Source organism: Diceros bicornis, chromosome 32, assembly GCF_020826845.1.
Source record: "Diceros bicornis minor isolate mBicDic1 chromosome 32, mDicBic1.mat.cur, whole genome shotgun sequence".
Taxonomy (NCBI): Eukaryota; Metazoa; Chordata; class Mammalia; order Perissodactyla; family Rhinocerotidae; genus Diceros; species Diceros bicornis.
In genome coordinates this window covers 20896191-20910931 of record NC_080771.1, presented here as the reverse complement: position 1 = coordinate 20910931, position 14741 = coordinate 20896191, and the positions used below count along the sequence as shown (strand labels likewise).

At 39.3% G+C, this 14741-nt stretch overlaps 1 protein-coding gene across 3 annotated transcripts in view; it reads right to left on the bottom strand.

Moving 5' to 3' along the window:
• The window catches only part of LOC131396154 (cytochrome b5 type B), a 32125-nt gene extending 24145 nt beyond the window's left edge, over window positions 1-7980 (bottom strand). For 2 of the 3 annotated variants that reach the window (XM_058528159.1, XM_058528160.1), the window contains exon 1: window positions 7710-7980. In XM_058528159.1, the coding sequence (XP_058384142.1) occupies window positions 7710-7871 (162 nt within the window). In that variant the 5' untranslated portion in view covers window positions 7872-7980. The remainder of the gene's footprint in view (window positions 1-7709) is intronic. The other variant, XM_058528158.1, reaches the window with a different exon arrangement.
• Window positions 7981-14741: the final 6761 nt, after the last annotated feature.

The window sequence follows — 14741 nt, the reverse complement described above, 5'->3', positions numbered from 1 at the left end:
GCCACTGAACTGCACACTTAAAAATAGTAAATTTTATGTATATTTTACCACAATAAAAAAAAAATTTAAAAAAAATCCAAAACACTATGCTAAGTGAAAGAAGCCAGACACAAAAGGACAAATATTGTATGATTCCACTTATATGATGTACTTAGAATAGGCAAATTCATAGAGACACAAAGTAGATTCGAGGTTATCAGGGCCTTGGGAAGAACGATGAGTGGTGAATTATTGCCTAATGGTTACAGAGTTTCTGTTTGGGGTGATGAAAAAGTTTTAGAAATAGATAGCAGTATTTGTTGCACAACATTGTGAATGCAATTAATGTCACTGAATTGTACAGTTAAAAATGGTTACAATGGCAAATTTTATGTTATATATATTTCACCACATTAAAAAAAATAATAAAGTTAGGTTTACATACCTATAATTAATAGAAGCCAAAAATTTACCTTTGTCTGAATCACAGCAAAACAAAACAAGAGCAAAAGACTTTGGGGGTTATCCTCAGTAATCTAGATTGGTTGCCACGCTATTCAAATCCATTGGACAATCACAAATTTCTTCCTATTTTTATTAAGTAAACCCAAAATAAGGCAATTACACAATAATACAAACAAGATGTTTCAAATAAACTATACTGCAATCAAGATCATAAACTTTCAAAAGAAATGAAACAATGACTACATTTGATTCATTTCTATCTCAGTCCAGCAATAATCAAATGAAATACCTTACAGATACAAAGGAAATTTTGTAATGTCCTCTTGTGAAAGATTTTAGTCAGTTCAACTGTCCAAAGAATATGTGGTAGGGAACAGGGGAAGCCTTTTGGCTTTTCCTTGAGGACATTTACTTTACTAAGTATTATCAAAAAGAGGACAGAAAATTTATGTTTTACTATAGAAAAGAAAGCGGACAAATTACTAATAGAAAATAATACTTCCATATTACTAATTCTATGGAAAGGATAGGGGACAGATGGGTAGAAAGGAGGAGGACGTGAAGAACGACCAATAGCTACAGAATAAAAATCTTGTTGGAAAAAATTACACAAATTCTCTGTGAGTGGAAATTCCATACTGATGTAATACAAATGTAACAGTAGGGATACGCTAAAGACCACCTGACTTGGAAAATGAAATCTAGAAACATTAAGATTGTGGAAGCTGCAAAATTAGGCCGGATGATGAAAAAAGGGACCTCTAGCCAAAGAGATTAGCGAAATATCTCATCAAAATAAGATACGGAGGGTAAAATTTCAGAAAGGATAAAAACTACTTCCTAAAAAACAGTCTGACAGGGCAGAGAAAGATAACAGACCTGAGTGGTGAACAGGAGGAAACGGTGCATTTGCATTTGGATTAGAAGGAGCCCAGCGAGGCAAGGGTGTCACCAGAAAGAGGCTAACTTGATAGCAGCCAGAAAGGGTGTAACCTTGGCAGCCACTACTTCCCAGGGTCTGAATTTCAGGTCTGCAGATCCAAACATAACTTATCCTCACAAGATCAGACACCCTTATCCCGACCAGATTAGGCCCCACTGCTATGGAGTCTCACAATTCCTTAGGCACCTTCATGGTATTTATCATAATTACAATCATTTATTTAATATTTTTCTTCCCCCACTAGACTAGAAGCTCCATAAGAAAAGGGACCATGGTTGTCTTACTCACGGCTGTATTCCAGAACACAGCATGGCACCTGGAACACAGTGACATCTAGGGAGTGCTCACTCTGCACTCCTTCCCTCCCACCTGCCTTCTCTTCCTCTTTCCCTCTCTGGCGCGTATGTCAGCATCCGTGCCCATGTGCAAAACGAATAAATAAATGCAAGTAGATTTGCTGATCAGGGCATCTCACCTGGACATTGCTGGAGGTTAAATTTTGCCTCATCTTATTTCTAGCCTTCTCTAGAACTAACCACTTGGGACTGCTCAAGGAAAGAAAGCATTCTTGCTACAGATTTGTTAATTCCACAAGCTAGATAATGATCAAATTGCACTTTCTTTTGACCAGCCTCAGAGAAATCCAGTAAGAATTGTTATTAGTTCAACTCTGAAGCTTGCAGGGGGTACCCTAGGGGTGCATCAAATAAAGCCTGCATTCCCAGTTTCTTAAGGGAAGACCACTCTACCTTGCACGACAATTACTTGTGCACAGATCTCATCCTTCCTGCAAATCCAAGGCATCCAATTCACCTTTAAATCTTCAGAGCATCTGCCACTTAGTAAGCACTCAAAAGATGCTGCAGGAAACAATTTAATTTTTTATTATTAATAAAAATAACCACTAACACTTATTGAGCTCTTTATGCCAGGTACCATGATAAGTCTGTATATGCATTATCTAAATTAATTGTCACAACAACCATGTGGAGTAGATACTATTATTTCCATTTTACAGATGGGATAGGGCCTTTACAGAGCTTATTTGCCCATTATTTTCCCAAGATTACACAATTATTGTGGTAAAGTAGGAAACTGAACCAGACACTCGAACCCCAAAGCCAGCACCCAGTCATTAGAATTACATTTCATAAGTCACCAATATCTCTTCAAAAGACACTATTAAGAAAAGGAAAAGGAAAAATACAGACTGGGAGAAAATATTCACAATACATATATCTGAAAGGACTTGTATCCAGAATATATAAAGAACGCTTTCAAGTCAATAATAAGAAAACAACCCAAGTAAAAATGGGCAAGACTGAACAGACACCTTTAGAAAAAGACATACAAATGGCCAATCAGCCAATGAAGATACTCAACATCATTAGTCATTAGGGAAATACAAGTTAAAAACATAATTATACTGAAAGTAAAATGACTGACAAACATCATGTGTCAATAAGGATGTGGAGAAACTGGAAAACTCACGCATTGCTAATGGGAGTGTAAAATGACGTAGACACTTTGGGGAAAGGTCTGACAGTTGCTTAAAAAGTTAAAGAAACACGTGGATCGGCAATGTCACTCCTGGGTATTTGTCCAAGAGGAATGAAAATATATGTCCACACAAAGATTTGTACATGAAAGTTCAAAGCAGCTTTATTCATAATAGCCAAAATATGGAAACAACCCAAATGTTACTCAACAGAGGACTAGATAAATTTTAGTATAGTCATACAATGAAATAAAAGGCACTAAGTAGGAACAAATTGCTGATACACAGAAAAAAACATAAATGAACCTCACAGATATGTTAAGCGAAAGATGCTAGACACAAGAGGGCACACTGTTCTATTGTGTTAGAAATCAAATCAATGGTTGTCCGAGGACAGAGGTGGCAGAAATGTTCTATATATTGATTGTGCTGGTGATTACACAGGTGAGGCATTTGTCAAAACTCACTGAACTCTACATATAAAATCTGTACATTTTTATTATAGGTACGTTAGATCTCAATCGAGTTGACTTAGGGGGGAAAAAATCCTAGATAGGAAACTAATTACTAACAATCCAAATGTTTACCAATAGGAGACTGTTTAAATAAATTATGATCCATAAAACAAATTCCATGAAGAAGAAGGAAGTGTTCCAGGTATGGATATGGAAAGACTCCTGAGATACAGAGTTAAGTGAAAAAAGCAAGGCACAGATCAGTGAGTACAGTATGCTACCTTTTAGGTAAAAAAGAGTGGGAGGGACTATATTCACGTTTGCTTGTATATGCAAAATAAAACTCTGGAAGGATACACAAACAAGAGTAGTTAACTTTAGGAGGCGGTAGAATTGGGCAGATGGGAAGAAGGCTTTTCACAGTATACCCATATGACCTATTCAAAAAATGAAAAAATTACCTGGGTTCCAGAAAAAAAGGTACCTGTTCTAACTTCCCTACATCACATTCCCAGTCCTTTCATATTATATCTGAAATGCGAAAGAAGGTGGCTGTAAGACAGATCTAATTCCATACTCTGCAGCCATGAAAAAAACTGAGGCAAATCCTAACGTAATGGGCATAGGCTATAGGGTCAGATTGCCTGAGTTCAAACCCCACGTTGTACCACATAACTTCATGACTTTGTGAAAGTTACTTCTCTGCTCCTCAGTCTTCTCATCTCTAAAACGGGTTGTTGAGAGGGTTAAAAGAGAAATCACATGTAAAGCACTTAGAATAATAAGCATCCAATAAAACTATTATTTCCATTAAACAAATCAATTAATAGATACTATAATTTAATTAAGGAATACTATGATTCTCTTTCTGTACATATTTGTATATACTGGTATATACAGGGAAGATGTAAAAGGATTCAAACAGATTCCTGAGATTGAAAGAGTTTTACTTTCTTCCCTTCTGTATTGCTTTTCTCTCCAACCTATTCTCAACTCCTCAGCAAAATAATCCACTTGAAAAATAAATTGCTTCAATGTCACCCCCATCTTAAAAGACTTCAGTGGCTTTCCATTACACTTAGAGTCATACTCTCCACCCAGCCTTGCCTGTCTGGGCTCCCACCAAGCCCTCTGGCCATTCTTGTCCTTCATTCGCTACACTACAGCTACAGCTGCTTTCAGTCCCACTAATGTGCAAAATTCTTGCCTCACTCTGCAAACGCTCTTGGAACGTTCCTTTCTCTAGTCTTCCCAAAGCTAGTTTCTTCTCATTAGCTCAATTAAAAATCATCTTCTCACAGAAGCTTTCCCAGATCATTCTTACTAACGGAGATCTGCCCCCACCCCCGTTTTTCTTTCTCAACTCCTTGTTTGTTTCCTTCAGAGAAAGCACCATCATTTAACATTTGTCAGGTTTTCTTTTGTTTTGTCTCTTCTAGAAGGGTAGCTTCAAGAGGGCAGGACCATGTTTATTTTTATACACCACCAGGGCCTAGCACTACAGCACCTGATACAGTCAGCACTTAACGAATACTTGTTGAATGAATAAAATGCTATCCCATCTGTGAGACAGGTCCTAAAGTAATATTTCCACTTATGTCAACAGTCACTAAAAAATACACAGAGAGTCTTAAAACATCACAATGTGTTAAGTTACTCTTTTCAGAAATGGTTATTTATACATAAGACAATGGGCTTCCAAACTTTTCTCATTTGTGATACACAGTAATAAGAATATTAATATAAACAAATATTAATGGAAATGAAAACCAATATTAATTCACAAAATCATACTTACTCTTGCTGAGAGAGATGCACTTTGATATTTTCTAGTCAATGGCATAAGATATTGTAACCATTTTTATATGATTTTTGTAAACTAGTAAGTAGTGGAAAGACAATGATGTGTACTATTGCAAGGTTTTGGTTTTTCATTTATGATTTCAATAAATTAAACATATCGCTGATTCAAAAATGCAAAATTAACCTGTTAGGGGAAAGATAATTAAATTATATTACCAATTCTAAATTATCACATTCAAACTCCAGAATAACACTCTAACCATATTCATTAATTAAAAAATAAAAGCAACCTATAAATATAGAATATTCAGATTAGGAATTCCTTTTTCTTTTTTTGTAAGGAAGATTGGCCCTGAGCTGACATCTGTTGGTAACCTTCCTCTTTTTGCTTGAGGAAGACTGTCCCTGGGCTAACACGTGTGCTAATCTTCCTCTATTTTGTATGTGGGACGCCGACACAGCGTTGCTTGATGAGCGGTGTGTAGGTCCGTGCCCAGGAACCTGCGAACCCTGGGTCGCCAAAGCGGAGCATGCGAACTTAACCACTACACCACTGGGCCAGGCCCTAGGAACCACTTTCTAAGGAGGAGCCCCAAAGTGATTTCAGATTGCAAGGAGAATGATGAAAACCAATGTAAGTCTTCCCCATCTCATCTAATTAGCAACTCTATTCTTCCAGACCTGCAGGCCAAAAACCTTGGTGTCCTCCTGACTCTTTTTCTCTCGCTCCTCAAATCCAACGCATCATTAAATTCTATTTGCTGCACCATCACAACACATTCAAAATCTGAGCCTTCTCACTATCCCCACTACCACCACCCCGGTCCAAGCCACCATCTCTTGCCTGAATTACTACAACAGCCTCCTAACTGAGCTCCTCAATTCTGCCCTTCCCCTCCTTCAGTTGCTTCTCAACAGTGCAGTCAGAATGACACTATTAAACCATTAAGTCACATCATGTCACTTCCCTGCTCCAGTGTGGTTTTTCATCTCAGAACAAAAGTCAAAACCCTTCCTAAAACCTGCAAAGCTGTACTTGACCTGCCCTCCCCCGATCATGCTGACCTCATCTACTACTATCCAGCCACTATGGCCTCCTCACTGTTCCTCAAACACATCAGAGGTACTCCCACCTCAAGGCCTTTGAACTTGTTCCCTCTGCCAGGATTGCTCTTCCTTAACTTCCTTCTGGCCTTTACTCTAGTCCTCTTCTTAGTAAAGCCATCTCTCGCCATCATACGTAAAATTTCAACCCCTCACCCCATACACATCCACAGTCCTCTTCTCTGCTTTATTTTTCTTCTTAGCAGTTACCACTACTTAGTATAACATACATTTTAGTTATTTACTCTGCTTATTGTCTGCTTCCCATAGATTGTAACCTCCATGAGGACAGAAATGTTTAACTATCCACTGCTGTATCCTCAGCACCTAGAGCAGTATCTGGCACACAGCAGACACTTGATAAATATTTTAATGAGTGAGTGAATGAATAGGCTTGGAATGAACCAGAAAACAAGAACAGAGACTACAGAACAGGTAAGTAAGAATGGCTAACTGCAGGTAAAGATGTGCAGCTCAAGGTTCAAGGGCAGCCTGAGCACACACGCATGAGCTGTCTCTGGCTCCATCAGCATGTGGTGAACCAGGTGGGCAACCACTACTCAAGATTGAATTAATGTCCACTACAAGCACTGAGTGTTCCTTCTAAGTTAACTATCTACTCTGAACCAATCAAGAAGAAATTTGGGGGCGCACCCGTGGCTTAGCAGTTAAGCGCACGCTCTGCTACTGGCAGCTGGAGGTTCGGATCCCGGGTGTGACCGACGCACTGCTTCTCCAGCCATGCTGAGGCAGCATCCCACAAACAGCAACTAGAAGGATGTGCAACTATGACATACAACTATCTACTGGGGCTTTGGGGAGAAAAAGGGAAAAAATAGGAGGAGGATTGGCAATAGATGTTAGCTTAGGGCCGGTCTTCCTCAGCAAAAAGAGGAGGATTGGCATGGATGTTAGCTCAGGGCTGACCTTCTTCAAAAAAAAAAAAAAAAGGAAAAAGGCAGCAGAATGGGGGGGGGCATGGTAATCTCAGCTTCTCAAGAAAATAAAAACTGAAAATGGTATTACTTCAGAAGGCATAGTGGAAAGACCACAGGTTTGGAGGACTTCAGACCTAGGTTCCAAGGGCTCTAGGCTGTTAAGTGTCTGACCTTGAGAGTCCTCAGTCTCTCTGAGGCTCAGTTTCTCTTTCTGTAAAATGGGGATAATGATGGCTTAGAGTTCAGAGTTTAGCCTAGCACACAGTAAATGCTCAATACATGATAAATAACACATGAAAGCGCTAAATTCTGGTGCTAGCTAGAAACGCCTGCATATACGAGCCCCCACCACACGCGCGCTGCTCCCAGTTTCCCTCTCGGAGGGTCGCGGTCCCTTCCGTACGCCTTATCGCCCTCACCCACGCCTCATATCCCTCCTACACACACCCCTAGCAGCCTTTCCGGGCCGCACCACCACTCACCACCCCCAAGATCCCAGGGGCCGCCCACCTCCCCGGCCCCACCTCGTTAAGGAAGCGAGTGATATCGTAGACTCGTCCGTGGATCACCAGCCATATCTCCTCCGAGGAGTTGCGCTTCGCCACCTCCTCCAATCGGTAATAGGTGACGCAGGACTCCACTCCTTGCCCTTTCCCATCGCTGCCGCTTGCCTCCACAGCCGCCATTGGGCCTAAGATACCTGTTCTCCACTGCTGTCCGAGTTTCCGCCGCTAACTTCCTAGACGTAGACCTTGCACTCAGCCCTCCCCGGCTTCCGTAACCATGGCCCAGAAGGCCGTCGGCGGGTTCCTGGCAACAGCCAGTCGCTCGTCGGAATAGTTCCTGGTTCGTTTTCTTTTCACCAATGAGACGAGGGATTCACTTTTAAACCCCGCCCACTCCTCGCCCGATCCTCGGGGCGTAGACCTGGTTCGAGGTCCGACTAACCAATCAGGATCGTCCATTCCTTGCAATCTCGCCAATCAGATACCGTGATTTTGGAAAGGCGCCTAATGGACACGTTTTGACAGGTGTCATGCAGGAGCGGTTTCCCGTTCACTCGTCGTACGCGCCTGCAGAGTCCTGGAAGGGGGGGCCGAGTCTCCATTTTTCCATTAACCTTGCCTTCGCCTTGGATCCCTCCTGAGTCACACGAAGCTCGTGTCCCCTCAGCTCTTGCGCGGCCTGTATTCCAGCCCCAGGTTTACGTCTTTGCTTTTGCAGCCTCCAGGCTGTGACCTGGCGTATCCCGTCCATCTGAGCCTCAGTTTCCTCACCAGTAAAACGGGCAGGATAACCTCTACCTTATAGAGAAGTTTGGCCGATTAAATATATCCGCAGAGCGCTTGGCACATAGTAATCAATACATAAATGACAGCCCATGTTAGAAAGGGCGGAGCCACTGGCCCGAGGCCTTGGGACAGCGATTGGGGGTAAGGTGTGGAGTATTCTAAATTTCTGTCACTACCAAGAATCTGATTTTATTATATGTCAATTATATCTCAATAAAGCTGGGGGCAGGGAATCTGATTTTTAAAGGAATTCTTTGGTGATAAGGACACATCTACACTATTTCGTTTTTTTATGTTCTAAGATAGAATTCACTTCAACTGTCCCCGACTAGAGGTCCCAGCATTTAGAATTCCAAATTTGGTTAATGTGCAGTATTTTGAGTTACTCATTTTTAACTGCCATTACAACTGACAGATTGATCATGGTATAATGTCATTTTCATCATGCCACTCTCCCAGACTGTGCACAATCCATCCCCAACTTCTTTCACTAATATTTTCCAACATTCCCTTTCATAAGACTTGTGCACCAGCCCTGACCCGTAAACCTGCTGGTAATAAACCCACATCTGTGGTCATACCGGGTCCACCCACTTAAGATACCCTCTTCCTTCCAATGCCTACTCATCTTTCAAGCTCCTCCTCAAATTCTCTTTCACAAACTCGCCTACCATTCTGAGCTCTAGTGATTCTATCTCCTTATAGTACCTAAGCATATTACTTCAGGAAATCCCCTGTATCTATAAATTTTAACTTTCCATATCTTACCTCCCTAATTAGACTGAAACTATAAGAACAATCCCATATGATTCTTAGGATATTCCACAAACTCTAGATTCAAATATCTGCATTCATTTCAGAGATATTTACTGAACATTTACTGATAGGCTCTGGGAATAGAAAGGTAACAGAAAAAAGAAATAAACCCTCTGAAAGAAACAAAAATATTTACATATATATATAATTTATTCAAGTGCTAGAAATGCAATTTGTACCAAATGCAATGGGACATAGCTCTCAATATATATTTGTTCAATGAAGAATTCACACTTAACACGATATGCATGAGTCACCTGAGGAGGCTATATTAAAATGCAGATTCCCTCCCATCCAGACACAGAGTCTCTTCCTTACCTTGAATATTGGCTTGCCTTGTTGCTTATTTTGACCAATAGATTGTGGCAGAAGTGGTGCTGTGCAAGTTATGAAGTCTAGACCTCAAGAGGCCTTCACCATTTTAGAACACTACCCCGAGATCATGGTGCTGTGAAGCCTGGGATTCAACACAGCCATTTAAGCTGTCTCAACTGAGCCCACTCCTTAATCAACTTGTCAGCTGAATGCAAACACATGAGTCCAGCCTCAATCAGCAGAACTGCCTAGTCAATCCACAGAATCATGAGAAATAATAAAACACTGTTTTAAGACACTAAAAAAAAAAAAGCACATTCCCAGCCCCACCTTCAGAGATTCAGGTCCAATGGGTCTGGATATAGAACCAGGAATCAACGTTTTTAGCAAGTATTTTGGATGACTCTGATGCAGGTGATCTGTGCATACCTTTGGGAAACAGTGAACGTTTTTTGAAGCATATTAGATATATCTTTATCTCTCATACAGTGAATTCGTAAAATTATGCAGCATTTCCTTCTCTACCTCTGCCTCTAGGACACTGAGTCCAATAGTGTTTTTAAAGACTCTAAGAGGATAGCATGAAAGAACCTTTCAGCAAAGCGAGGAGTGGGAGAAATATGTTTGGAGTACCACAAAAGCAAAAGCGGGCTCTCTCAGACTGGGAAGAGGAAAGTGGTTTGGGATTCCTCCAGTAGCTGGGGTCCCACAAGCTTCCTCAAAGGACCTGGACAGGTGACAGGACCTCAGAGAGGAAGGGCTGCCTGGTTCATGCAGGGACATTGAACCCTCAGTGCCAGGGCTCCCCGCTAGCAGACATAACTTCAGCCCCCGTGCAGAGGCTGTCAGCTCTGCAACAGGTCTTTTGGTAAGTAACCAATGTGGACTGAAGTCTAGAGGGCCCTTCCTGAATGTTTTGCACTATGTAAAAGCCCTGGGGAGGAGGAGAGGAACACCTCCCAAAATGGCTGAGACTGAATTTGCCACTATCATGGCAAGTGTAATTAGGATCAGATTAAAGTATTTTTTAATTAATATTTAAATATCTTTTTTAGAATTTCAAACAGGTAAATTGAAAGAATAATAGAATGAACTCCCATATACTTTTAACTTAGATCTACCAATTGTTAATATTTTTCCACGTTTGATTTCTCCCATATATATTTTTTATTGTTAATAATGTTAAACCATTTCAGAATAAGTTCTGGACACCAGGGCTCTTTACCTCCAAATAATTCTGTATCTTCTAAGAATAAGAACATACTCCTACATAACTCCACTATGATTTTCAAATTCAGGGAATATAACATTCATACAAAACTATTATCTAACATGCTGTCCATGTTATTTTCCAAATATTGCACTAACGTCCTTCGTGGAATTTTGGCGTTTCTGTGTGATCCAGGATCCAATCCAGGATCATGTATTGCATTTATTTATGTTTTCTTAGTCTCCTTTAATCAGGTACATTTCTTCAGCTTTTCTTTTTCTTTCATGACATTGGCATTTTTTAAAGTATACCTTCAAACTGAATTTGATTCAGAAAAATATTGTGGCCTAAATGTGTTGACTATAAATTCATGTTCACAATTTATAGTACATGTTAGCCAGAAAGTCTAGCTTGGGATACCTTTCCCTGCCACTCACAAACTTGGTAAACTTAGGCAACTTTCTCAATCTCTTTTTTTTTCCAACTGGACACCCAGATGTTCCAATGCCATTTGATGAAAACACAATTCCCCATTGAACTGTTTTCACATCTTTGTTGAAAATTGATTGACCAGATAAGTGCGTCTTTTTCTGAACTTTCTATTCTGTTCCAGTGATTTATTTGTCTATCTTCTGTCAATTCCACACTGTCTTGATTACTGTAACTTTATAGTAAGACTTGAAGTCAGGTAGTGTAAATCCTTCAGCTTTGCTCTTATTTTTCAAAATTGTTTTGCTATTCTAGATCCTCTATATTTCCACATAAATTTTAAAATCAGCTTGTTGAACTGAGTGATCAAGGTTAACATCACCAGTGATAAATCATGTTGATAGCATGTATCCCTGGTATGTGACGAGGGAGGTACTTTACCACTGTGGCATTCTTCCTCAAAACTCATAATCCCAGTCTAAGCGTGAGAAAAACATTAGGCAAACCCAAACTGAGGGTCATTCTACGAAATACTTGACCACTACTCCTCAAAACTGTCAAGATCATAAAAACAAAACAAAATAAACAAAAAACAAGGAAACACTGAGAAACTGTCACAGATCCAAGTAGACTGAGGAGACATGACAACTAAATGCAATGTGGTATTCTGCATTGGATCCTAGAACAGAAAAAAGACATCAGAGAAATACCAGTGAAATCCAAATAAAGTAAAAGTAATGTATAGGGTTGATTTCTTAGTTTTGACAAATGTACCATAGTAATGTAAGATGTTAACATTATGGGAAACTGGGTGCAGGGTATATAGAAACTTTCTGTACTATTTTGACAACTTTTCTGTAAACCTAAAATTATCCCAAAATAAAAAGGTTATTTTTAAAATCAGCCTGTTAATTTCTGTAAAAGAGCTTATAGAGAATGAACATCTTAACAACCTCGAGTCTCACAATTCACAAACATGGCACACCACCCCATTTATTTTAATCTTTTTTTAATTTGTGGTTTTCAGCATGGAGGTCTTCTACATCTTTTGTTAAATTTATTTCTAAATATTTTATGGTTTTTATGCTATTATAAATGGAATTATTTCATTTTCCAATTCTTTGCAGCTATAATGAGAAATACAATTGATTTTGTACATTGACTTAGTATCCTATCACCTTGCTAAATTCTCTTATAGTTCTAGTGGTTGTTTTGTATGTTTCTTAGAATGATCTATGTAGCAATCATGTCGTCTGCTAATAGAGACAGTTTTACTTCCTCTTTTCCAAACTGTGTGCCTTTTTTTTTCTTGCCTTATTTCACTGGCTAGGTATTCTAGTACAGCACTGAATAAAAATGGTGAAATGAACATCCCTGCCTTTTTCCCAATCTTAGGAGGAAAGCATTCAGTCTTTCACAATTGAATACAATGTTGTCTGTAGATTTTTCAGTAGATGCCCTTTATCAAATAGAGGGTAGAATTCCCCCATATTCCTAGTTTCCTAAGTTTTTTTTAATCATAAAATATTGAATCCTGTTGAATACTTTTTCTGCATCTATTGAGATGATCATATGATTTTTCTCCTTTATTCTGTTAATATGGTGAATTACTTTGAATGGTTTTCAAAAGGTTAACCATCTTTGCATTCCTGGGATAAACCCCACTTTGTTATGATGTTAGTCTTTTTTATATATTGTTGGATTCAATTTGCTACTTTTGTTTTAAGGATCTTTGCATCTATATTCATAACGAATGTTGGTCTGTAATTTTCTCTTCTTGAATGTCTGATAGTTTTTTTCAAGCTCGTTGACAAATATTTACTGATTAACTACAGCTAAGTACTGCGTCAACATGAGTATTAAACAAACCTCAGCACAGTGCCTGCCACAGAGAGTCCTCAGTAAATGCTGACTATTTTGGAGTTATTATTTCTAGATGCTATAAATGAGACCCAGCTCTTAAAGAAACTTACTTCCTAAGAAGATGGCACTTACCATATAAAACATTTTTAACATTAACATTTTATTTTTGCCATTTTTACATATTAGAAAATCCTCTCCCCCCTGCTGTCCAGATTTGTGCTCTGAAATTTTTCTCAGATAGCAGTAGGATCAGTGTGTGAGATGCTGCTCCAGAGGAGTCATTATTTACCTTGCAAGCTCATTTTACCACTTTTGTATAGAAAGTGAAATTGGAACAGGAAACTGTCAAGGAAAACACTATGCACGCTCCTTGAGAATCGAGCAAGGAATAAGTCCCATTTTCTACAGACATCAAACACACCTGTGTTCTCACACTCTCTGTTTTTTTTTGGTGGTGGGGGAGGGGGAGTTCCCCTTTCCTGTTCCAGGAATGGAATACCATGAAGAGGCCCTCAAATCTGTTCTTGTTCTTCTTAAGGTATTATGTCCCCTGGCAACCTATTCTCTTCCCCTGCCAGAAGGAAGACAAACTCTTAAAGTCATCACAGTCCAACACTCTCCTTCTCTTCCCAAGGCCAGGCCTGGTCCATCCACTCTCAGGGAGGCTTCAGGAAGTTGATGTAAAGTTAGAGCCCATATCCTCCAGGGTATGGCCTCAGGGAGGGTTTGGTTGCAAGCATGCTAGAGTTGTTCCAACCCCCAGGTCAGCCTGACCTCCCTGACCTGTTGGGTGGCCTCTTCTGGAGCTTCTCCCAGGACCATCCTGTTGAGTCTTATGCCTGTGGAGCCCAACCCCCACCAGCCCAGCCCAGTTTCTAGAAGTGAAAGAAAGTATAGCTGTACAAACAGCCACCAACGAGAATGCTTTCTACCCTGGGCTGGTTTTCCTGGCTTGAGAACACCCACTTTTCTTTCTTCCTGTGTTTGTTAGTTTGTTTTTAGCAGGTAATAAATACATTCACATGTTTCAAGAAGAAAATATGTGTGTATAAATATATTCGTGTGTGTCTAAGTATATATAAACATATATAAATATATACATGTATTATATATAATAAATATACACATATTTAGACACACATAAATATGTGCGTATATGTACATATATGTATTCAGTTCCCACCATATAACTACTTTCTTTTTCTTATTTATCCTTTACACACTCCCTCCCTTTTTATACAGTATAGTTTATTATACACACTTTATCCATATACCAGGAGAAACTCCAGCTTGATCAAAGATTTAAACATAATAAATGAAAAACTACTATGATTCTACCTACTCAAAGTTCAAAAACGAGCAAGACAAATACAACAAAATCACAAGTGACAATAGGAAAAAATAGATAAATTAGACTTCATCAAATTAAAAATTTTGTGCTGCTAACAATACAATTAAGACTGAATAGACAACCCACAGAATGGGAGAAAACATTTGTAAATCATATATCTGATAAGGGACTTGTATCCAGAATATATAAAGAACTCTTACAACTCAACAATAAAAAGACAACCAAATTTAAAATTGCACAAAGGATTCAAGTAGACATTGAGCCAAAGAAGATATACAAA